Here is a 25,226-nt window from a genome sequence, read left to right on the forward strand (position 1 = left end):
CAGACAAGTGTTGACATGAAAACCATCAATGAGAAAGAAACATTTGTCAAGGGGACAAGATAATATCTGCTATAGTGAGTCACTTGTAACAAAGAGAGTCTTCTAAAGGAAACAGGAATGTATTTAGTTGGATCAGTATGTGACCCTTGTAGTGACTTCAAAAGTTAGACCATTTTTAAAACCACTTAAATCAGCTTTAGCTGTATGACAGCTCCACTTTGAAATCAATGTTATTTTATAACATTTAATAAATGTTGAGCAAAATTTTTTTTAAAAACTACAATGATTAAGAAATGCTTAGAGACCACACATTCAGCCAGGAATTAATTTTATGAACTTTTAAATCATCAACAAAAAATCCTGATGAAAATGTCCTTCTATGAAACTTTTTGTGGATTCTTAATCTATGAACAATAGACGGCGCTGTATTCTTAACGTCGGTCTGTTGTCCAGGAATTCACGCAGTGAAGAAGAAAAGCATGCTTCTTCCGTTATACTACTGATGCTAACAAGCTAAGTGGGCCTCCTCGTGTAAGGGAGGTGAGATACATCTGCCAAGGTTTTGAGGATTTATTACTTTAAAAGGTCAGCTGCGTTTTAACTTATATTCTATTATGTTCCTTACCTTTTTATTTCTCATAGGACATTTGTTAGTATGCTCAGTGATAAATATTTTTTAATGGTCTCACACTGGCAAATGCTAACATTGTTAGCAATTTCATACAAACGTACATGTAATTAATATCATGGAGCTGAGAAACAATACGGCATTTTTGTTTGGTAGCCAATGTTTTTTTTTTTCTTCTTTTTAAAGGAAAATGAAGTTGACAGTTGTTTTTGTTGCTATCAGTTGGTAATATAACGTTTCAATAATTAAAACCGGCGAATTAGCAATGCTAGGTTGTGGTCTCCGCCTATGGAGCTCATTCAGTTTTGATAATAGCCTACATGTGTTTGCTTGTTTATAGCTTTAGAGTGTAACACATGATGCATATATAGTGATATTTTGTTTTCAATTAGTTGTAAATAATAGACTTTTTGTTGTTGTTGTGATAGCATGGAAAGCAGCACACATATCCGCAGAAAGAACACATTCCCGTCTGCACATTTGCCCCAAGGCACAATGGCAGCAAATGCTCCAGAATTTTTTGCCGATACATGCTCTCATTCATCTTTATGGAAAACCGGCAAACTACTCGAGTATTTCAGCACTCTACCACATATGTTAAAGAATTAGATTAAGTCTTCTTACAGCAGGACAAAAAAAAAAAAACAAAAAAAAAACGAACATACTTTAAAATTGGCAGCTTAATGTACAGTGCATATCTCATTGATTAGCTTCAAATTTGTTCTAATACCAGGTCATATGTGGCAAAATATATAAACTTAAATGTCACTCTGGTGTTAGAGGATGGTTTCACACAAGGACTGGGAAAAAATGGTATTCAGATTCAAATGTGTTTTTTATTTTAATGATCGATGGCCATTTTATAAAATCAATAGTTTACTGTGTTAATAAATGCCTTTCCTGTAGTTTTTGTATTGTATTTAATTAAAAATGAGCGCAATGTTCTGCAGTTTAAATCTAGGAAATATAAGAGACTATGCATTTTTTAGAGCTTTAATATGTGACTAACAGCTTCTTGCCTTTGTTTTCTTTCAGGCAAAGAACTCGTACAAGAAGATAGTTGAAATGGGAGGTATGATAACACAAAAATACTAAGGTGTTAAACATACAGACTTTAAAGGCTTCTGATAGCCATGCGTCATTTTAAGTAATAAAAGAAAAAAAAAGCTCACTCTTTACGAATAAAGACTTACACTATTAGTGTATTTCCTTCTTTTTTTAAAAGTGTTTATTTTTTTGGTTATCTTTCTCAGTTATTTAGTTTGGAATCTGGAAAACTGTGCATAATTTATGGTATTAATGGTAGCTTACTTTTTGTTATTAATGGTAGCTTACTTTTTGTTATTGATCCTGGTTTTTGTTAACTATATGCTGTGCACTCTTCCTGACCACTTGCTCCTAAAACTTTAGGAAGATTTTAAAATTCTGAACTATATTTTGGCATTCAACCTTTTAACAAAGATAGAACCTCACTTAGGAAAATTGTAGCTAGTCATGTTTAAATTTCCCGTGATATCTTGCTAATAATCTTTCAAATATGTTTCTGTCTTCTCAGACCCTGCTTTTCATCGGGACTGTCCCCTTGACTGCAAGGTTTATGTGGGGAATCTGGGAAACAATGGAAATAAGACGGAGCTGGAAAGAGCTTTTGGATACTATGGACCTTTAAGAAGTGTTTGGGTTGCTAGGAATCCTCCAGGTTTTGCTTTTGTGGAGTTTGAAGATCCCCGAGATGCATCTGATGCTGTGCGAGAACTGGATGGCAGGTAATCACCATGCAACCTTGTTTTTTTTTTTGTCTTCTATTTATGAATTTTAGAACTTTAATATTACTTTTACACTTACTGGATGGCCTGTGTCTAGAACCATGTGTGGTTGTCGAGTGCGTGTTGAGTTGTCTACTGGAGAAAAGCGTTCTCGGAGCCGTGGTCCTCCTCCATCTTGGAGTAGACGCCCTCGGGATGATTATAGGCGCCGGAGTCCTCCGGTCAGACGCAGGTATGAAATTCATATTTGATTTTCCTTTTTTTTTTAAATTTTTTTTTAAATGTTACTGTTTCCGGAGCAGTTTAATTCGTGTTGATCATTAAAAGTTCATTATTGGTTACAGACACTTACACTTAACAACTTTTGACTCTTTACTCTTGCAAAACCATTTTTGACCAACCAAACTCAGTTTAGGCTTAAATCACTTCAGATCTCAGTCTTATTATATTTTGCCAAACCCAAGCCAGATAGTCATGTTGTGGTTTTTTTTTTTTTTTCCCTTCTATTCCTGTAACCACTCTTAATGCTCCAGTTCACGAGTGGTATACTTTTTTTTTTGTTTGTTTGTTTTTTTCATTTTAATTTGACGTAATCTCTGGTCATATTCACAAAGCATCTTCTTTTTTTCTTTTTTTTTAAACCAGCAGACCAAGCATTTAATATGGGGTGTTGATATAGCCTACTTGTATGAAATAAACAAATAAATAGCCCTTTTCAATACTCAGTTTAGCTACATTGGAAATGGATGTACACATTACCATGTGTAACAGTTGACTGAGTTGTGCAAACCATCATGTTGAGTTTTTATATTTTCAGAGGTGTTGTAATGTAACTGAATTTGTGATGAACTTATCACTGTCCAAATGTATGACTATCAAAAATTTATCATTAACTTGTGTTTATGAATTGCTCTGAATTGTTCTTTTGGGAGTTGCTTTGCTTTTGGATGTTTTGTGAATATGGCTATAATTCCCCATTGGCTCCAATGGCACATTTTTATCATTTAATTTTTTTGTTTTGCTTTGTTTTTCCTACAAAATCTTCACACAGAACTACTGGCATTTTATATTAACTCTTGTTCAGTGTAAAAATACAATGCTTCACCTGAGCAATGTTGCTTTACGGGGACTTTTAAATAGGTTTTAGTTACAACTTCATCATTATCCAAACATTTTTAGAAATAATTTTAGAATCACTTTAATGTAGGTGTAAATTCTGTTTTCTCTCTGAGTTCAGTTGCCATCTATTAATAAAACTGAACCCCGTTGCAGAGTCACCACCAAGCTTCTCACCATCTGAGTCAGTCAACTAGTCTTCTTTCAGCATCATGTGACTGCTGACCAGCGAGCCCCAATCAGCTTGGCTGGTGTTGTCACATGAGCCAGGCTCACCGCCAGTCGTCAGGTTCCACCAACCTTTTGGTTCCTGAGCATGCAGTTCCCAGCATCCTCCTCTGCTTCCTTCGACCTTTACCCAATCGACAGCGGTCCGCTTCACGTTATCAACCAATCAGCGTCTTAACTCTTTCAATTCTCCAAACATCTACTGTATCAACGGGAACAGCCCTTGGCTTACATCCCTCCTTATTCCTCACCCCAAACCCCAAAAAAAGGCAGGAAAAATCTACAACTACCCCCTCCAACCAGCCACCAAGCATCTACAACATTTGCATCATGTGGCAAATCCTCTCTGCAATTCGACTTCCCTCACCATCAGTCTGGCCTCCTTGCGTCATTTCTATCTTGCCCAAATCCCCCAAAATAGTAAGTTGCTTTTATCCTGCTCTTTGTAGTTTGTATAATTAATCTGTCTTTCAAAGCTGCTTGAGTTTTCCCTCAGCAGTGCAGTGCAGCACCAAAGAAATCTGAAGCTCAAGAAGCTTAATCATCAAGTTTCATTTGCAAAATCTCACTTGTTTTTATCCTTGATGTAACATTTTCACGGCTCGACATTAAGCCATCTTGAGTTTTATACACTGGACTCAAGTGAGCTTTATTTAATAGTTTAGTTGCTTTTAGTGTTAACATCCAACACATACAGACTGCAAGTGTTATTTTTGTTTAACAGTATGCGCCACATGATTTTATTTCCCCTCTCTCCATCAAAATTAAACCATTAACAGAGCCACTGAAAAGAGCAGACTCATTTTGGAAAACATTGTGCATACACTTTACCACATCTGTTATCAAAGTAAAAGCACATCAGTCAGGTTTAACGCTTGTCGTCAAATGATATAGCTTCAGCAAATCTTAATGTCGAGCCCTGATTTTTATGACATCTGGCTTCTTGATTGGTGCTCATTGGACAAAGTTTCCTGATCTTGTGGAAGTTCATGGATGCAGATGGCTCTTCTATTAGACAAACAAGGAGGAACGTGTAACCACGTTTCCACATGTCACCCGCACCTCTTAAAATCACAATGCCATCAGTTTCAGTACTGACGAGAGGTTTATGAATACTCTGTCCTAATGAGTTTTTAATCTTTCCTAACCTCAACACACCTTAGATCACCAAGAAGGAGGAGCCTTAGCCGCAGTCGCAGCAGGTAAGATTAATAAAAACGGTATTTCAACGAATGCTTTAGTGTTTGAATTGACAATTTTCCTTTGTCTCCCGCCTCCCCTTAGGTCGCTTTCAAGAGATAAACGCAGATATCGATCCCTGTCTCGGGACAAGAACCGTAAGAGGTCAAGATCTTTCTCACGATCAAGAAGGTACTGTTCAATATTACAGTTTCTCATTTTTAAGACTCAGTTTTAACATTAACATATTTTAATTAATAATTTAAGTTATTCACAATATGATTTGTTTTACAGTCGGTCCAGGTCTAACGAAAGGAAGTGAAGATCCTACATAGTTCTGCTGGAACATACTACAGCTGTGAAAAGACCTTTTTTTTGCCTTTTTTTTAAAGTCATGCTTTTCTTTTCTTTTTAGAAGTTTTTTTGTTGTAAGTTTAATGCAGCCAGAGTGGCCAAGTTACATACTTCATCCTTGAAATAAAAAAAAGAAAACAAAGGACTGAAATGTTCTGATTTTGTCAACTGTCATGGCAAAATTTCCTATTTCACCTTTTCCCCCCCAGGAAAGATGTCTTGCCCTGCATGTTTTGAAACTGAATACTGCATTTAAACTGTAATGTTTTTTGTTTTTGTTTTTTTAATTATTTTTTTATTTTTACCTGTTGAATTAAAGTCTTGTGATGTTTTTGTTCTTGTCTTTTATTCTCAGTTGAATTAGTTTCTTTCAATAGTTCACTGTAAGATGCAGTAGTGGGAGTGTAATTACTGGTGCTGTTGTGTGAGCTCTCACTAAAACTATCGATTACGATGTATTTTATCTGCTTTTTATTACTTTGGCAAAAATGGCCTTTATTTACTATGCTTTGCAGTTTGTGATGATGCAGTTTAACTTGTTGAATAAATGTTTTTTTGGGTTTTTTTTTTTAAACTGACAATATACTATTTTGCCTCCACTTTTTTCTCATCTTGATAAATTGTTCATATTGATAACATTTTAGTCTAGTTATTTAGTAAAATTTAACTAAATTTTTCAGGAAGTCATTGTATGGCGCCATTAAAGGCTGCAAGTGTAACCCACACAGGAAGCGTTCATGCTTGCAGTTAACACTCCCTCATGAGAAATGCAACTCCCGCTGAGCAGAGACTGATAACCTAACATTACACAGCAGCTTGTGTTTTCAGACGACAGAGGTGCCAGATTTAGGTGGTAAGCATGTGTGATTATTTTATCGAAGGTTGCAAACAATTGATAGAACTAATCAAACGTTATTTTGTTTTTTTGTTACCTAAAGGTAATTGTCTGTGAAAAATGTGCTTAACTACAGCTTCTCATATAAATTGTACTATATTACGTTAAAAGGTTCCTTTACAGAATAATGGTTAATATCTAATAACATTCTAGGAGTTTATTATATTTAGCTGTATTTAATGTTTGAATAGTATTAAAACATTGCTTTTGTAATGTGTTGCACAACTGGATGTTTCACGCTGCAGGCAGTAGATTACAAGTTATGCGTGTTGAAAGTGACAGAAAAAAACATTGTTTCTTTTTAAATCTTACCAAAATCAAACCTCTGAAGTTTATAACAGCCAGATAGTACCTGTATAGCACAATACTGGTTAGTAGGAGAAAGTGCTAAACCAATAATTCTGTTGTTTAATGCTGCAGTTTAAAACCTGAAGCCCGTTTTACCAGAGGCCACAATGAGCAGACGAAAGCTGGGGTCTAGCCGAAGAAGTAAAGGAAGACAGCTTGAGAAAGACCCAGATACAGATCCATACCTTCAACCCAGAGAAGATTTTGAAGAAAAGACAAGGGGGAATAAAACTCTTGAAACACAAGGAACACAACTTGAAATTCAGGACGAGTTAACTCGAGACAGTAAACATGGAATGTCAGAAATGCATGATAGGACCTTGTTTTCAGACTCATCTGATTACTCTGCAGTTAAGAATATCACAAGTCCAGAGGATATTGTGGACAATTTAGTGCCAAAAACAGGCAATCTTCAAACTTGTAAGAATGACGGCAAGCTGGAAGAGACTGACGAGTCCAACTTTCTTGAAAGTGAGGAAGTCAGAGTAAATGCCCCTATTGATGGCCTCTCTGAGGTACCCGAATCAAGTATAGCCTCATGTGAACCAGTGAATCAGCAGCTAATGAACCAACAAGAGGCAAATTCTAACATGCCAGCTGCAGCAAAGTCAGCGAGCAACAAGAAAGATGACACAGACTTGTTCAGACAAGATGGAAGTTTACAGAGCTACCACATGGTGAGTGAGTCACAGATCAGCACAGTAATTTTAGAGTCTATCACACCAGAGATAACCACAGATAAACACAGCCAGGGTGAAAATACTGAAGTCAAGCTCAGTGTTGGGCAAGATATGCTTTTATTACCAAAAGAGGATTTGCCCACAAATGAGAAACATGATTTTGAGCAGTACTCAGAGCATGGTGTAAATGAAGCACATGACAAGAATGATAAACCAACACAAATACTGGGGCTCATTTCAAGTCCAGATGCTAAACAGAATATAAGTCCAAAAGAGGGCACTTTGGAGACTGTCGGCCAGAAGAAAGGAGTTGATCATGTTTATGATTCAAAGCAAACGGGGAACAATACAGAAACAGGAAAAGCTGACTCCTCGCAACCAGACAGATCTTTGAGGGTGGATGAGCAATCTGACACAAACTCAGGCCATATTGGGAATAGAAGAAAATTGGGTTCAAGGCGCAGAAATAAAGGACAGCAATGTCTTAAAGAATCTAAAGAGGAAGTTTTAGAGCATGATGAAGGTGACCAAGCCCTTGAAAAAGAAAAAACAAGCACAACAAACCAGGAAGAATTAAGTCAAGGCACAGAGTATGATGTTATCTCATCTCTGTCACATGGCAGCTCAGTGTTTTCATTGACTGCACCCAGTCATCTTGCAGATGTTCAAAGCTCCTCACCAGAAAACTACGCTAAGACGGACCTGGAAAACTTCATTCTGAAAAGTGAAAATCTTCCAGAGGATCAACATGAACGGGAAACAGAACTTAATCTTGATTCATCTGATAAATCAGTAGAAGTCATTCCAGAAGTAGATAAATCTGACAGTCTTGACAGTGAAGACACCAGAAGTCATCATTTAGAGGATGCTACGGAAATGCAGGAAGACGCGATTTATCTAACACCGATGCAAGAAATTCTGCAACCTAATAACTCTAACGAACCTGTGATAGATAATGCATCAGAAAATCCTGAAACATCTGGAAGTCTGATGGACCGATTTGAAATTACCAACCCATCTGATCCCACAGAGGAAAGTACTGGTGAGTCTGCAACTAAACAAATTTCAACTCTTGTTGTCAAACGGAGTGACTTCCCTACTTTCCCTACTTTGGAGACAGCCGACCAGATATCTAAGGATGATCGTTTGCATGATTTTGAGCAAACACGTATCATCAACACAGAGTGTATAAAAATTACTATTGGACAGATAAATCAGGATATAAAACACAATTCAGGCCAAAGCGTTCAGCAAAATGAAGATCAAGTCAGCTTTGAGAGCCAGACAAGCAACATTTCTCCTCAAACTCCGCCATCAGAATCAGATGTCCTCCCTGACTCCCAGTTTCACGACAGCTCTGCGAACATGAACGAGCAGGCTCACGCTGGCTTCAGCCAGACTGTGAACAGAGGGACTCCTCATTCAGAGGATGCTTTGGACACAGATGATAAGGTTAATTCAGTACAAATGCAAGGACTTTTAGAAAGGGATTACCCTCCTAAAAGTTTGCCTGATGACGCCTCAGTAAGTCTAGAAATCACTTCTGGAATCATTACTGACCAAGCTGAAATCAGTGATGCTAACCACTCTGAGTTCATAGCGAAAAGTACTGATGACTCTACAAACAAAGATCTAGAAGATGATCTAAATGAGTGTTCTACAAAACAAGACGTACCGGAGGCTGTAGACCTGAGAAATGATGATTATGAATTTTATGATGTCAGTAAACCACAAATCAGCGATGCAGAAAACTGTCCTTCAAGTCAGGTGGATGAGTTCAAAGGCAGATTTGAGGGTGACGCAGAACCAAGCACTGATCAAATATTTCATCAGGAGAAGGAAGGACCACAGTATGAAACGAAGGAGATGAAACCTGCTGACTGCCAGCCTCAGGGCAGTTCTGTGAGTGCAGATGAAAAGAGTCACAAAGACCTCCACAACAATAGCAACAAAAGAAAACTGGGATCTAGCCGTAGAAATAGAGGAAAGCATCAGGTAAAAGAGTCTGTCACTGAAGCATATTATAAAATTAAAATGGAAGCTGATGCTAATTCAAGCAGTAATGAATCCACTGAAGCTGTATTAACAGGAGAGATACCTGGCCAGGAAAACTCTGTGGAAATATTTCAAGAAGAAGAAAAAACTGGTGCTTCTCAGACTGAAGTGGTGAGTTCAGACACTCATGTTTGTAATTCTGAGTTACCTCCCACTGATGTACATTCAGCCTCCATGGAAGATCAAAGTGTGTTTGAAAAGTCCTGTTACAGACAGATGCCTGATGAGGATTTTTCCAGTGTGAATTCAGTAACAGATGCAGTTAGCAAGGAAAGTCTTGAACGTACAGAGATCCTAAGACATGGAAATTTGCAGGAGATTTACTTGATGGGTGAACCGCTTGCATGTCCTGTCACACTGGGAGTCCACTCAGATGAAAACAGTAGTGGGAAACATGCAAAGGATGAATGTAGGATTGAGAAAGGATCACCAGATGATGAGTTGTCTTCAAAAGAGGAACCATTGAATGAAGTAAGAGAAGCTCAGCAGAAAGAGCATGAACAGGGGACTGAGCCAACACATATCCAAGACAAAATTTCTCAGCTTGATAACACAGCTGAGAAAAACAATGATGATTCTGCGGTAGAAGTTTTCTCTGGAGATGTGTCAGACCAAAGCGCAAATAAAGACATCAAACAATCTGAGTTTGATATGAAAACCAAACCACACCACATCAGTTCTGAAAACAGATTAGAAAATGAATTGGGGGATGTATATGAGGTTAAAGGTCAAGTAATAATAATGAATCCAAGTGAGGATAACGGGGATCACCAGGTCAGCGAAAGACTCTTCTCTGAAGCTAAAAACAGTGAATCTTATTCACAAAACCTGCAACATGAAGCACAGGTTGTTTTGGATTCTCAATCTCAGCAAAATGACACAAGTTTAAACCCTGGCGAAAACAGTGGAGCAATGAGCTCGAGCCAGGAAAAATCAACAGAAATCAAGCAGGAAGGAATGGACAGATCTGACACTTCCCACTCAGACAACGTGGCTGTTCATGGCAAACAAAATGTGCATCTTGGCACAGCTGCTGGCATCTGGGAGTTTACAACCTCAAGTCCTTCAGTAAAGCAGCAGCTCATCAAGTCAAATTCCAGAAAGCTGCCAGATGACAAACATCCTTCCGTCCCTCCTTCAGCAGAAAACGAGGAACCAGATGAGGACACAGAAACGTTAGGGCCATGTGGAAATTTACAAGGCAAACATTTGTTAAGTGAAAATGTAGAGTTTTCCAACCAACCAGAGAGAACCACAAAGACAAGTAGCCAGAACAACCAAACTGACGTTGAACACAGCGTTGAGCAAGAGACATATTCAACACAAGAGAATCATTCCAGAAACAGAAAACAAGATGAATATTTCAGTCCATCCAAAACTGAAGGGATTCGGGATTCGGAAGATGTGACTACAAAGCACAATGAGTATTGTAATCAAGCACAAATGCAAGCAATGCATCAGATCGGTAACACCATGATTACAGATGAAAAACCTCATCTGCAGACACTGCAGTCTGATCCAGATCAGATTCCTTTTGACGCTGAACCTGAAAACACTTGTCAGAGCTTTAAAGAAGAAAGCCACTCAGGTGTCAAACCAGCAGGAAACAGAAGGAAACTGGGGTCAAGCCGGCGAGATAAAACAAGACAGCAAGCCAAGGTTATTAAAGCAAACCAAGAATTTAAAGAGGGAGTTGTGGAAGGTAAAGAAATGTTAACCGAAGATACAACGAAGCAGGAAGAATTAGAAGATCTCATGTTTGCTGAGAAAGGAAAGATCGGTTCTACAATGTCCGGAGATGAAAACACAGAAAAACTGCTGAATCTTCTTGACAACAGTCCTGTTGCAACATCAGATATTAATCCAGGCTCAGACAATGGAGACACTCTTAAATTCAATAAAGACCCTGATGAAAGATACACGGAATTTGTGAAAGAGCCTGATAATGCAAGTCAGCTTACAGGACATGACACAGTTAACTTGATGCAATCACCACAAGTCTGTGTTGGGAAAGATGACTCACATGTGCAGAGTATCTTCTATCAGGATGACATTATCAGCCCACAGTCAGGCATTATACATGTTCTTGATCACAAAGAAGCCTTTCAGTGCCAAAAAACAGAAGATTTATCTCGCGAAAAAGACTCACAGGGACAAGAAGATATTTTGATGGAAACAGTGAGGTGTGTCACAAGAGAGGACTGTAAGACAGAGGTGGTGAGCTCAATGGATGCACAAAGTCCTGAGCAGGATGAAGCGGGAGACAAATATGTCCACTCAGTCCAGGACACAGATACTTCTCAAGAATCAGCTGTGGACATGTCTGATGAAAGTGGAGTTTCTGCTCCAATGGATGTACCTATCAATCCGCAAGAACAAACTCACTCAGATCACAATGAACACTTACAAGGAAAATCCAAAGAAAAGAGGAGGAAGATGGGCTCTACTCGCAGGACTCGACTCAACAGGAAACACGACGAAGACACAGACGGCAAAGAAAGTGACTTTCAAGCTGAAGCTGAGGTCAGGGGTCTGGACAAACTGGAGGTTGTTGAGGAGTTACCATTAACTGCAGAGGTAGTACAAAGGGAACATACCCAGCCATTACACGATACCTTAAAGCAAGAAAGAACTGAGGAAAATAAAACCCTTCATCATGACGAGCAAAAGCCACAAAGCTGTGCTTTTGACACGCAGAGCAACGAGAGTAATGTGATACCAGTTTTCCTTTCTGAACAATCAGCCTCCATTAATCCAGTTGGATTGAATCTGGCACCGGATGAAAGGGATGAGGAGAAAAATGTAGATAAGATATCACAGCTGGATGATTTTACTTATACTCAGATACAGTTTACTTCTGTGGCCACTGGAACAAACAGTGGCGCATCGAGTCAGTTGCTGCCTCCAAATACTGAGACGACCACTGGCATCAGTATGCAAACACGTGTGGAGAGTATAAAACCAGGACAAGTTCAGGATGCTGATGAACAAAAGCCAAATGATTTGCATCAAGAAACTCAATGTAGAAATCTGGAAATAAAAAATCCAAGTCCAGATTTGAATTCACCCAACAGGAGAAGAAAATTGGGCTCCACTCGTAGGAATCTCAGTTCACGGACCAGAAGAGATGGCTTGAATCAGCAGCTGGAGTTAGAGAATAAACCAACAGAGACCCCAACATCTGGTGAAAATGAAATGTCAGAGAGTGCCTCCAGAAATGAAGAAAAAGCTCTCCAACTCTCTGCAGAAAATGAAGACAGCAACCGTGATCAAATAAAAACTCCTCTATTCGAAGTAGTGGAAGTCAGTCATGTTGATGAATCTATATCAAACCCCCTGGTAGAGGAAACAGCTGAAGAAAGTCCAATTTCCCAGAGTGAACTTACAAAAACAGAACATGGTCTGACTTCAACCAGTGAAATAGCTCCGTCCACCCCTCCCAAAGATGATACTCTGTCAGAACTGGTTTCTGGTGGAAGGCGAAGAAAATTTGGTTCGAACCGGAAGTCTCGCCTGCATCAAAACAGCAAAGACCAAACTGCAAGAGAGGCCAGACTGATCGATGATCCAGATGAGAATGTCACAGAAGAAGATCCACATAAGGCCACTGAAGAGCACAGAGAGGAATCACCTCATCTGGAAAAAAGATCGGAGGTAAGCAGCAAAGCATCACCTTTTAACTATCTTACATCAATCTTTTCATCATTGTTTTACATGGATTTCACACATCTACTAAAGCAGACATATAATCAGCACAGAAATATACTTTAAAAACAGATTATTTAGCCTCAGTCCAAATTCAAAACTTCTACATTGTGCTCCTTCTTTTGCATGTTTGTTTTGTTTAAAGGCTAAACACAAAAAGTTTTCACATCACATTTGTGATTAGTTAATATTGAACCATGCTTGGCTTTAAAACTGTGTTGTCAGAAAACACATCTCAAAATCAGATTTTTACTGTACAGAGACAATTTTTTTTAAATCACCACTGAATGCAAAATATCAACCTAAATTTTTCTACACTCAAACATTAAACTGTAGAGGGAAAAAACTTACTGCATTTTAATAATGTTGTTTGTCATGGAGAGTTTTTGCTGAATTTTAATTCAACTGTTGATATTTTGTGCACCTTTAGCCTGACATGAATGGTTATTATTGGTCAAGTGAGTGTTCTTTCACACACCTGTTTCAGAGTTGTACTTCCCATCTACATGAAACATCTTGCACTTTAATCGTATGTTTGTTTCAAGACAAAATGGCACAACGAAATGAAATGAGGAAGATGTGGTTGACTCTCCATGTGTTTCACATAGTGAAAAGGAGAACATGAACATATACATAGCTTTTTCAGAAACATTACTTGTACAACCTTCAGAAAAGATCACGTGATAACCATCAAGAACAAACTAGGTAAAATAGATCACCATTGTTTTTCATTAAATGACGTGGTATCTCATAGAAAGCAGTGTACTATTTGCTGTTAGCTTATGAATGGTAATTACATTTTTGTTTCTGCAGGTTGATGACCGTGACAAGAAAGCATTGAGCTTCAGAATCTCAAAGCCGGCAAGGTACGTATTAGGGGTGGAAAAATCTAATTGAAAAGTAAAAAATCTGGATTTTTTTGCTTCACAATTTTAAAATAGATTTTTTTGTTAAAAAATCAATTTTTTTTTTCCAATAAAAATAATTCATTATAAAACATTTTGTCATTGTTACTATTTTTATTGATCTTTTTACTTGTCTTCTTTGGCATTATAGCAGCAGAATGCTGATTTGGCCACTGTGTTGTTTTTTCCTAATTGAAATCAAGAAAAATGACGAGCAAAAAATAAGTTTTATTCATTTTTTTGGTTTTTAATCTACAAAAATCAGCACTATCAAAGAATTGTGAGAATTGCAATTTAAATCAAATCGGCACCCAAAAAACTCGGAATCGAATCGAATCGGGACAAAAGCATATCGTCACCACCCTAGTACGCATAATACGCATCTGTCCAGAGATAAGAATGTATTCTAGTGTGTTTAAGCTGATAATATTTAGAGGCTCATTCTAGGCATGAGCAAACAGTTTTATCCAGCTCAAATAAACTGGCAGTATTAGTGAAAGAGTGAATGAAAGGCTCTGACTTGTGTTATTTTTTCATATTAAAGATAATAATGAAGGGCTTAGTTGCAGGTTCACATTTCATAGAGAAAAGTATTGTGAGAGATTGGTTCTCACCAAAGTGTGTTATGAAAGATAAATCTTATACAGCAGTTTGTTTGTTTGGTTTTTTTAAAATTTATTTTATTATAATTATTATTTTTGGTCCAGTATAATTTTTAGTGAGACAACACTAAAACATGTATTTCTGTTCAATTCCTGAGGTTTCTTTCTTTTTTTTTTCTCCTTTTTTTTTTTTTTAAATTCTGCTTGAAATCCGTAACATTGTAGAATGATCAGCATAAGTAATTTGCTTTTTGTGCCACACATTATCTAAAGTTGGTCTGTTTTTCCCACAGTGAGAAAACTCCAGTCCAATCTGAAAATCTCTTTGCTCAGGAGATCCAGAGGGAGCTTTCGCTTGGTAAACAGACCATTAACCCTTCTGTACAACAACCAGCAGAATGATATGCTTATAATACCAAGAAAAACACTTCACTTTAATATGTGACCATGCTTTCACTATCATGTCTTCAGCTGATCCCAGAGGGACAGACCTCAGATCAAACTGTTACAATGTGGTTATGGTTGGAGACAGCAGTGTGGGAAAAACTTCCTTCATGAAAAGAGCTCAAACTGGAAAGTTTTCCTTAGATCTTCCAGCCTCTGTTGGTAAGATTCTGACTTTTACCTTAAGATTACTCCCCTAAATGTGTGGCAATGTACTATCATGTCACCTAAATAATTCCTTCTAGGCCTTGATTCTTGCATGTGGACTGTGGTGGTGGAAGGGAAACCCGTTTCTCTGCAGTTATGGGATACAGCAGGTCAAGAAAGGTAAGCTCACACTATTTATTGGGATATCTAAAAACAAGTGGTAACAGAGAGAATAAAAGTGAAACCCTGAACTTAAAAGACAACTGGGGAGGCAAACCTACTATTTGAATGGTAAAATAATCACACATTTGAAGACTTGCAGTGACAAGTGTCAGTTAGGAAGGCTAATTCAGGTTCCTCTATGCCAATAACTTGATGTTTGAGGCCTTGAGCTGCACAAAGGTGACCTATCTGTATATGAATATAAATATCTGACGATAAACAAGATAGACTATCAGATGTTTAACTTCAGATTGGTGAATACTGATATCTGCTGTGAGTAAGCTGGGTACTTGGTTATGGGTGACAGGAGAGTTCAGACTCTACAGATGAAATATTATTCTGTTAATTGTGACCTGAATCTTGGACTGCATGTGCCAATTGTTTTCATACTCAGCTGTAGTTTGTCTGTTGAAAGAGGAACTTTGCTTCTCCAGTGGTTAGGGACAGGTTGTCTCTTTGTATTCTATTCTACAGTCATTTTGCAAACACTTTTTTCCAACTTACATCTGAGAGTGAGAACAGAAAAAGCAAAAAAACAACACAACCAGGACAGGTGAACATAATTATGTGGTAGTCAGACTGCTTCAAGTTCAGTTGGACACAGGTTCTATTGTGTAATGCTTACTTATAAGAACATTTTGTAACATCAAATCAATATCATCTTGGGCGGAAGTGTATGCTGCTTATTCAGTGCTGAGTTGTGTCAAAGACCTGGGCAAATCTTTCTGAGTCATTCTGACAATTCAAAGAGTGAAGCTAAGTGTGGAAATGCTCCTTGAACAGCTGAGTCTTTAGCTTGCTTTTAAAAGTAGATAAGGACTCTGTGGATTGGACAGAGTGGGGATTCCATGACAATTACAAGTTGACAATCAAGCTAATTAATATCTGAATCTGGGCAGATTACTGGACATAAACACATCTTCTAGTGGTGTCGTGGAGAGAAACAATATGTGTATTGCAGTTTTTTTTGTTTTTTTTAGGATGGCTTTAGGTGATGTTGTAATTTTGCAACCATGGGTCTTACTGGTTTAAATGTCTCTTTTTACCTGATGTCAGCCCATTCCTTTAGTTGGTCTTGTACCCATCAATGAAGACTGTCAAGTTTGTGAGCATTTAATTTAACCTTAAATAGTGAGCATTTGACTCTATCTGTTAATGTTGTGTGCATTAATAATTTGTTTTTTTCTTTAAAAAAAAAAAAAAAAAAAAAAAGTTAAACTGTTTGTGAACATTTGCTTCTCTATCTATTAATGTTGTGTGCAGTTGTCTTGTGAGTAGTTGTGTGAACACAGCTGAGTAGATTGTTCCACCACCAGGGAAAAACAGAGGAAAAGAGGCTGGCTACTGACTTTGCACCACGCTGTGGTGGGAGCACGTGCCTTCACTGACAGAGTGTTAACAGTCGACAGGGAGTGTAGCTCTGGTTTAGGGAGTGAAGGTAGGCAGGTGCCATTTGGGTTATTGTTTTGTAAGCCAGATGGGTTCCTCTTGTCCAATGTTAAGACTGGTCCTATTGTTCTCAGCTTTGCGTACACCTCAACATTTAACCATAATTCATCTGTAAGGCCTACACAAGTGGATGCAGCTGCAGCCTTCAAAAATGTGTTTTAAAGGTCTGTTTAAGTGCTAAGAAGTCTCCTTCAGATGAAAATACAGATCTTTTTTTAACTGATTTGGCACTTATTATTTATCAGCAGAGATGTGCACACGCAGTTCTCTATTTGTCATTCCAGTTGATTCCATTAGGAGTCAATGGAATCAACTAAGGTGTTGACTCCTAATGGAGTCAACACCTTAGGAGCCAGTCCATACAATGGACTGGCTCCTAAGGTGTTGACTTTGTTCTGCTGGAAACATCTATGGATTCATGTTAAATTAAAATGGCCACACATAGACCTGGTCAGAGTCTAAATGTGTGGATTCATTTTTCCTGCTTAAAGAGGGTTGGCCACTGATCTTAAAAGAAAAACAGCCAGATTCCTTCTGACAACTTTCTCATCTGTCTTCAAAGGTTTCGCAGCATCACGAGGCAGATTTTCCACAAAGCACAAGCATTCCTCTTGATGTATGACATCACTTCCTCCCAGAGTTTTTCTGCTATCAGCTACTGGGCAAACTCCATTCAGGTAGGATGCATCTCATACTTCAGGAGCTAATCTCACCAATCAGCTCGCTTTGTTAATTACAATTTATCTTTTTAAACAGATGTTGATATTACAAGTCGTTATACAACACTAGACCAAATCTGAGAAGCTAGTTTATATTCCCTCCCTCTGCTTTGGGCAGCTGTTTAATAAAACTATTGCACTTTTTTAATTAAAAACCTAATACAAATTGATCCTAATTGTAGAGCAGAAATGTCTATTTCAAAAGCAATTTAATATGTGGTATATTATTTGATATTCTTTAAAGATTTTAAACAATTCAATGCACAAATTTCAAGTTGTTTTTATTCAGTTTTTCATTTGATTTTATTTTCTTACATAAAACCATATAAATAACCTGCACAATCTCCATCCAACTATCAATGTGGAAAATCAATCTTTATTTGTCTTCATATGTATCTAAAAACTACCTGGATTGTCACTTCTTTTTTCTTTTTTTAAAAATAAATTTTCATGGGGGCTGTGACTCAAAACATTTGGGAACCGCTGATGTAGAGGATTCACTTCCAGCGGGATGGTTCTAGTCAAAACCAAACAAAAACTGGGATTCCTGTGGACAACTCATAGACAGTTAGTCAATGAAGTGGTAGTTTCTCTGTGTCCAGATGTATAACAGTGTTTAATTTTCAGATTTTTGTAAAACTATTGTTTATCCTCTGGAATGGCTTCCCCAATGAAGGTCTATGACTGTAAGCTTGTTTGTTTAAACTTTCACCTTTTACATTTTCAATCTCATTCAGTGCCAACAGATCACCTTGCCATGAAGTAATATTGCATTTTATTCTGAATTAACATATTTGACTGTGAAATATGAGAGGTTTCCTCAGACTTAAAGCCATTTAAAGCTAAATGTCTATAAATGTTTATGATGGCCTAAGAAAATATGTAACCTGGAATGATCCCACCAAATAATAAATCCAAATAACTCATTCTTGCAGGAAGCTGCTACAGAAAATGTGACTGTTTTACTTCTTGGCAACAAGAGTGATCATGCGCAACGACAGGTTAAAAGTGAACAGGGAGAGATTCTTGCCAAGGTATGAATTTGGTGAATCAAATCATCTCATGAACTTTTAGTAACTGCATTTAATCCAATATTTCTTCAAGGATTATCAGACAGCAACACCAATAGAAGCTGTTTCTTTCCACAGGAATACAACTATGAGTTCCTGGAGTGTAGCGCTGCGACAGGTGAAAACGTTATCCAGGCTCTGGAAATCGTGGCCAGGTAGAACACATGACTTTTTTTTAATTATTATTTTATTATATATATCATAAACAAAGAAATGTTGTAAGGATGCCTGCTGGGATATCAGCTGATTGTGTTTTTGCTTTGTTGTTGGAAGGATGTTGAGTCAAAGACCCGACTTGAGAGAGGAAGCCACAACGTTACACAAAGCGCCAGAGCAGAAAAAAAGGTCAACATGTTGCTGAACACATTTTTTCGGTGTGTAAAAAAAGACAAGGGGTGGCATCCTGCAAGCAGTGGACACAATGTACTGATCACTTGTGTTCCAAGAAACTGTACATAAAGTAACTACATTCACATAACTTTGTTAAATTTCTTTTTCACAATGACCTTCAGCTATTTAATTATTTTTTTTCCAAACCTGTACAAGGAGATTATTTGTTTAGATGAAATGAGTAGCTCATGCTTGTACTTTCATGTTATTGTTTCCATGGTTAAAACAAGCTTGTAAATGTCACTATGAGAAACTTTAGGCTGTGTTTTTATTTTGGAGTATTCAATAACCTGATTATTATTCTTGCACATTGGAAAAATGGGACGTTGAATTTGTGTTTCAGCATGTTGGATTTTCTTTGCAATACTTTAAATCCTTTTTCTCTATCTAATTTCAAATATAAAACCCAACTGGTGGTCACAAATTTTAATACTCATGCACTCTATATTAAGTAAAGCTTCATTTGCTCTTTTATGTGTGTACTTCACTAAACTTCTTTATTGTTTGTGGTATTTTCAGTCTGAACAGATGGCCTCTGAACATAATAGATGATTTAGGGGTCTTTAACACCGGACAAGAGCACCATTTTATTCACACGTGGCTCTTTAGAATGTAGTATTATAGTATTATTCAGTTATACTATTAACTTTGTTCTGACTTTGTGTTTGTCACCTGGTTTAAATAAACATCCGTATTCATCATTCCTGCTGCAGTTACAGTTGCCAGATCGCTCATATAATCATAAATGTCTATTTCATGCCTCTATAATTAAACGCAGTGGGTGTAAAAGGGCTTGTATATTTTTTTTATTACATTATTGCATATCGCCCTAAAACTTGTGTCACTGAGTAACTACTGCACACTGTGTACCCAGAAACACAATCAAGCAATAAAATTGTTCTGTCATGTCTCATGCTGAATAAACCTCCAGAACTACAATTTATCTGCTTGCTTACTTAATTCGTGTCCTCAAGTGAGTTGTGTTTTTTCCAGGCTGACAAAAAAAACTGTGTTCCCAGTGGGACAACAAGTCCTTCAATGGTATGAAAAGCATGACAACAATGGCGCCACAGCACTAACCCCATCACATCCCACGGGAGGTTTTGCGAGAAACAAACGCAAATGCAGAGGCAGCATTTTCCATCATCATCAGAGGTCATGGATAATTACAGTGGATGTGATATTACCGACTGGCACCAACTTCAGGGAGCCCATTCACCCATCAGAGAAAGTTTATCCTGCCCTCAATTATTCAGCCTATTCTAAGAAATGCATCATGTAGAACATGAACTTCAGGTGGAATATTCTTGTAGAGAAATCCAGTTTTGCCCATAATTACTTTTGAATTACTACATTCTCTCTGGGAAATCTCTTAAGATGTTATGAGGAAATTATAAACCTTTAAAATGAACAGAGGCATAAGATCACAGGAAGAATTTCATTTAGTAAAGCAGCTGTTTGGGGCATTCCTTATTTTTTAAATCACATATATATCACAGAAGATCCATTAATGCCCACATATTCAGTCACAGGAAGGAACATTTAATGAAATGAGACCAGTGAGTCTAAAAATTGTGGACTTTGAGATGATCTGACGTCAATGAGGGGGTTGCAAAAAAAAAAAAGTCACGACCTTTTGCCAAGTGGCAAAAGGTATTTGTACATATAAAGTAGGTGCAGCACTCGATGTTACCAGCTTACAGTGCCAAATGAAAGTTAAACTTTTACCACAAATTAATGCAAAGTCATTGATGTTTTTATTGCTGCTGTTATGTACACACACACACACACACAAAGAAAACAACAAAAACAATATCAATGGAATAATTTAATAGAACAAAAGGGCATCAAGGATGTATAGAAATAAATTTCAATATCAAACCAATTTATAATACGATTAGGTTTTTTTTTTTTTTTTTAAATATTTGCTCATATAAGCATCTCTGTACTCCAAATATATTTTCTTATTGAGCTAAAAGGGAAGCAGTGTTCAAGCACAGTCAGTCAGTTTTCTATTAATTGACTAGCAGTTGACTTTGTTATCTAACTCCTCTTTCTACCAACATTTTCTCATCAACTTTGCTGCTTTGTGTGGTTTTCATGCTTATTTTGGATACTTGTAATGCTGGTTCTTCGAGGGAGGACTTGGAGCGTTTTCTCTTTTTTTTTGAGGAGCGGTCCTGTTGGATGGCCCGCATGACATCGGCAGCGGTCCAATGGTGATGCGTGAGGGCATCCTGCAGGGTGAAATGCCCGTCTCTGGTGCGTCTCACTCGTTTACACACCGCTGTGCTGCGCAGCTCAAGTCCTATCTCATGCACAACTTTACGCAAATATTTCTGGGTTTCATTTAGACACTGCACCTCTGTGAAAGCAAGATTCACAAGCATCAAACGGGATCAGTGGTTTTTTAAAATGTTACATGACATGTTGCTTGTGCTCAGAGTCGAGCTTACCTAAAGTAAAGTTGGGAGGCTCAAAGTGGGAGCAACGCAAGCCCGTTAAAATCGGAACAGATTTGCCATCTGGACCCAGTAAACCTTGTACGGCCATCTCGTAGGCTTCCTGTGAGCTCATGTCCGCATTAGAATACCTGTTAAAAAAAATAAAAACAAGTCAAATTTACATAAACTAGAGGTGACTAGCTTCAGTCCTCAAGGGCCACAATCCAGCAGGTTTTCCATGTATCCCTGCTCCAACAGACATGACTCAACTTAATGAGTCACTGTGCAGAACTCCATCAGATGTTCTGGGTCAGGTGTGTTGGAGCATGGATCAAAAACTTATAGGACAGCAGCCCTTGAGGACCAAATTTGAACAACCCAAACAAAATGAAATTTTCCCTCCACCTGCATGCTGAGCACCGGTTCACCACAAGGTTGCATGCCAAGTCCCATCCAACCCTGTACTGCCTCTACACCTATGACTGCAGGCCGGCCCATGATATCGTTATCAAATTACAGATGACACCAAAGCTGTCTGACTAATCTCAAAGGGAGATGAGGCTGCTGATAGAGAAGAGGCCCAGAGCGCTCAGACAACAACCTGGCACTGAACACAGCAAAAACAAACAAAGAGATCATCATGGACTTCAGGAGAAACTGAACTGACCCAACCACACTTCATCAACAGTGAGAGTCTGGAAAGAGTCCACACATTCAGGTTCCTGGGTCCAGGTCTCTGACCACTTGTCCTGGACAGACAACATCTCAGGCACCATGAAGAAGCCCAGCAGTGACTGCACTTCCTGAGAGTCCTCAGGAAGAACGACCTGGACAGAGCTGCTGCTGGCATTCTACCGCTCATCCATCCAGAGCCTCCTGACTTACTGCATCTCTAACTGGTATGCACATACAAAGCTAGGCTTCAGACAGCTGTCAAAGCAGCACAAAGACTTACTGGATGCCTTCTCCCTACCCTGAAGGACATCTGCACCACCTGGTGCCTCAGCACAGCTCAGAACATTATTAAAGTAAGGACACATCCTGGTTCTCTGTCTGATCTGCTGCCCACTGATAGGAACAACAGATGCGAAGCGCAGACAAACCAAAAATACAGTTTTTATTCTGACAGCAATTATCATCCTGAACTCTCATGTGTAACAACTGCATCCAACAAGATAACATACATGCGTAAAATAAACCTCACTCTTACTGCTGTTACTGTCTACTAAGACAGTTTTTTTTTTCCCTTTACTTTTCCTATTGTTTTACTGGTGCAATATAATTTTAAGTTTCACCTACATATAACACTTCAAAACTTCACCTTTTTGTTGTACTTTTGATATTTTATATATCAAGAATCCTTTTGTATTTTTTTTTTAATGGCTTTTATACGTCCTTTCCTCTCTTTTGAAATTATTTGACTACACCGAAAGGAGATCCCCTCCCACCAGAGAAACGGAAAGTGCAAGGCAAGAAAAAAAGTTATTACCCAATACCAAGTATAATTCCCTTTATGGCTTACATTCTTAAGGCTTTTTGATTGGCTCCCTCCAGCATTGCAATCACTCTCTCCAACATATCCTGTGTGATGTGACCTATTAAACAAGACAATATTTCAGGAGAAAATACAAGTTCGGGCAGAAACCAAAGTTGGTGAGAGTGCATTTTACTCAAAGTTGGAAATTAATGAGTGGAGATTAGCAGCATCTGAAAGTATGAAGTCTACACACAACACCAAAAGCAGATAGGTTATGTTAGAGGATCATTTCTGGATGTCAAATATCTACTTTAGCAAACAGAAAAAAAATTAAATACCATAAGTGGTCTTTTCCACAACTCGGCCGCTGTCAGAGAAATCGTTTGTTGCAGTCCCAAATTCACAGTCCAACGTATAATCCTTAAAGAAAAATAAGGAAAAAAAAAAAAGAGAATAAAACATTTTGAGAAATATGTAACCAGTGGTCTGCAACAGACGAGCAATCTGTCCATAGTATATCATGCCTATGTAACAGCTGGGATAGGCACCGGTTCCCTTGTGAACCGGTCTATCTACCATACATATATACAGTACCAGTCAAGAGTTTGGACACATTTTTTTCCATTGAATCTCATGGGTAACTGTGTCCAAGCTTTTAAGTGGTAGTATGTGTGTGTATAACTGACTGAATGAATTCATGTATTTTAAAACCAGTAGAAATCCAAAGTTACCCTTGAAACTCGGCCTTTGTAGAGATTATTCAGGATTTTGTTTGCATTCCCAACAGCAAGAACTGCAGTGCAGAACAGATCGTTATGTAACATTTTACTGGTTATAAACAACACTTTCATCACATAAGCAAGAGGAACAATTTACCCAGAACCCCAGAGGATGCAGCATCCAGGCGATGTCCTACTCCAACTCGAATATGACGGAATTCAGGTCCCGTCACTAAAACATGGGAAGAATGTGCATCTTATCCACTCATATACAACACACAAAACAACTTTACTGTATTTTAGTCATTTAAGAAAGAAATTTGGAGGGAAAATAGACTGCATGTGTGACATAATAAAATAGCAATTATCCCAAACAAAGCAAAAAATACATTTTAAATAAATTTATGAGCATCAAAGTAATAAACTGTGCAGATTTCTTGTTAAACGCAGCTGTGCTGTTTTGTTGTTTTGTTTTTTTTAAAACATGACTTATTAGATTTCTCTGTAGAGCTGAACGTAAGATAAACTAAGTCCTTTCTTATTTTAGGCATGTCTGTCAATGTTTCTCGTGTATTTCAGGCTTGTGCTGGGTTTAAAAAAATAATTTGGCAAAATTCAAGCCACAAATTTGAACTGAACCAGGGTGCTCACAGAAATATGACACTGCCATGTTTAGTTAACATCAGGTAAAAGGAGTGCATGTTTAAAAATCCACACTGGAACATGTCATTGCACAAATATTATAGATGTTGCCTCTTGCTACTTCCACCAGACATTAATTAGGAGGCTATATTTTACATTATCACTATCATCCAGACTTCATACACAGTTATAAACCTGACATTCAGCTAAGTCTGCTCCATGATGAGAAATTATTTTACAGTTTATAACCAGGTAAAATCACTATGCAAAGCTGGAATAGTTACAAAAAGTAAAAATATTTTTTGAAGCATGACAACACGTGTCAACAAAAGCCAGATGACACAGGTTAAAGCCACACGGTCAGATGATTAGACATACCCAAAGGGTGCTTGGACAGAACAGGCACAGAGACGGCAGACAGCGCGAGTCCTTTGGGCCTTTCAGGTCCTTCGGGTCCTTCAGATCCTTCGGGTCCACGATCCGAGAGGACCAAGAATCGGACCTCGCGAGGAAGTGGTTGAGAAGGTGTAGCGTTTACACCTGAGACAGATTCAGATATTGTGATTTTGCTAAATTGCATAGACACATATAATGTTGACAAAACGACATCAGACACAGAATTGTCTCATTTCTATGATCGCGTGCTACAGTTTGTAAGGACGTGGGATCATACCTTTTAGAAGATTTGTCTCGACAGCGTCTCGTACTAGTTTCCAGTGCACACCGAATGGTTTGTAAACACAAAACAGACCCTCTAACCTGCGAAACAACCGGACAGCTGGAGTTGTCATTGTGCTGGAAATATTAGGCCATTCTGATTCCTGAGAAATTTAATGTATTGTCTGATATTTTTTCCACCGGTAGGTGTTGTTTTGTAAAGCATGAGACCCTCTTGATCTTGCTACACAACTTCCGTACATGCGTACCTCATAAAGCTTTTGCACTTAGTTTGGTGCATACTGCCACCTGCTGGGCTGGATGATTTCTTTAATTGTTTTATTACAGAAGAATTTCCTCCAGCAGGTGGCAGCACAAGACCAAA

General features: G+C 38.1%; 2 protein-coding genes across 2 annotated transcripts; one reads left to right on the forward strand and one right to left on the reverse strand.

Annotated features, from left to right (window-relative positions):
- The first annotated feature begins 480 nt into the window (after positions 1-480).
- On the forward strand, positions 481-5,840 carry srsf3a (serine and arginine rich splicing factor 3a). Its single transcript, XM_079241930.1, has 7 exons — positions 481-585; positions 1,664-1,700; positions 2,184-2,394; positions 2,492-2,626; positions 4,902-4,940; positions 5,023-5,109; positions 5,212-5,840. The coding sequence occupies exons 2-7, from the start codon at positions 1,694-1,696 to the stop codon at positions 5,237-5,239; spliced, it is 507 nt and encodes a 168-aa protein (XP_079098056.1). The 5' UTR covers positions 481-585; positions 1,664-1,693; the 3' UTR covers positions 5,240-5,840.
- Positions 5,841-20,742: 14,902 nt separating this feature from the next.
- On the reverse strand, positions 20,743-25,079 carry trub2 (TruB pseudouridine (psi) synthase family member 2). The gene is given in 9 exon segments (XM_079241926.1): positions 20,743-21,073; positions 21,076-21,267; positions 21,359-21,495; positions 22,869-22,941; positions 23,162-23,243; positions 23,555-23,616; positions 23,700-23,774; positions 24,563-24,724; positions 24,858-25,079. Coding segments are annotated over 9 exon segments (999 nt in total). The 5' UTR covers positions 24,976-25,079; the 3' UTR covers positions 20,743-20,975.
- Between the last annotated feature and the right edge of the window lie 147 nt (positions 25,080-25,226).

Source organism: Telmatherina bonti (genome assembly GCF_933228915.1).
Source record: "Telmatherina bonti genome assembly, chromosome: 6".
Lineage (NCBI taxonomy): Eukaryota > Metazoa > Chordata > Actinopteri > Atheriniformes > Telmatherinidae > Telmatherina > Telmatherina bonti.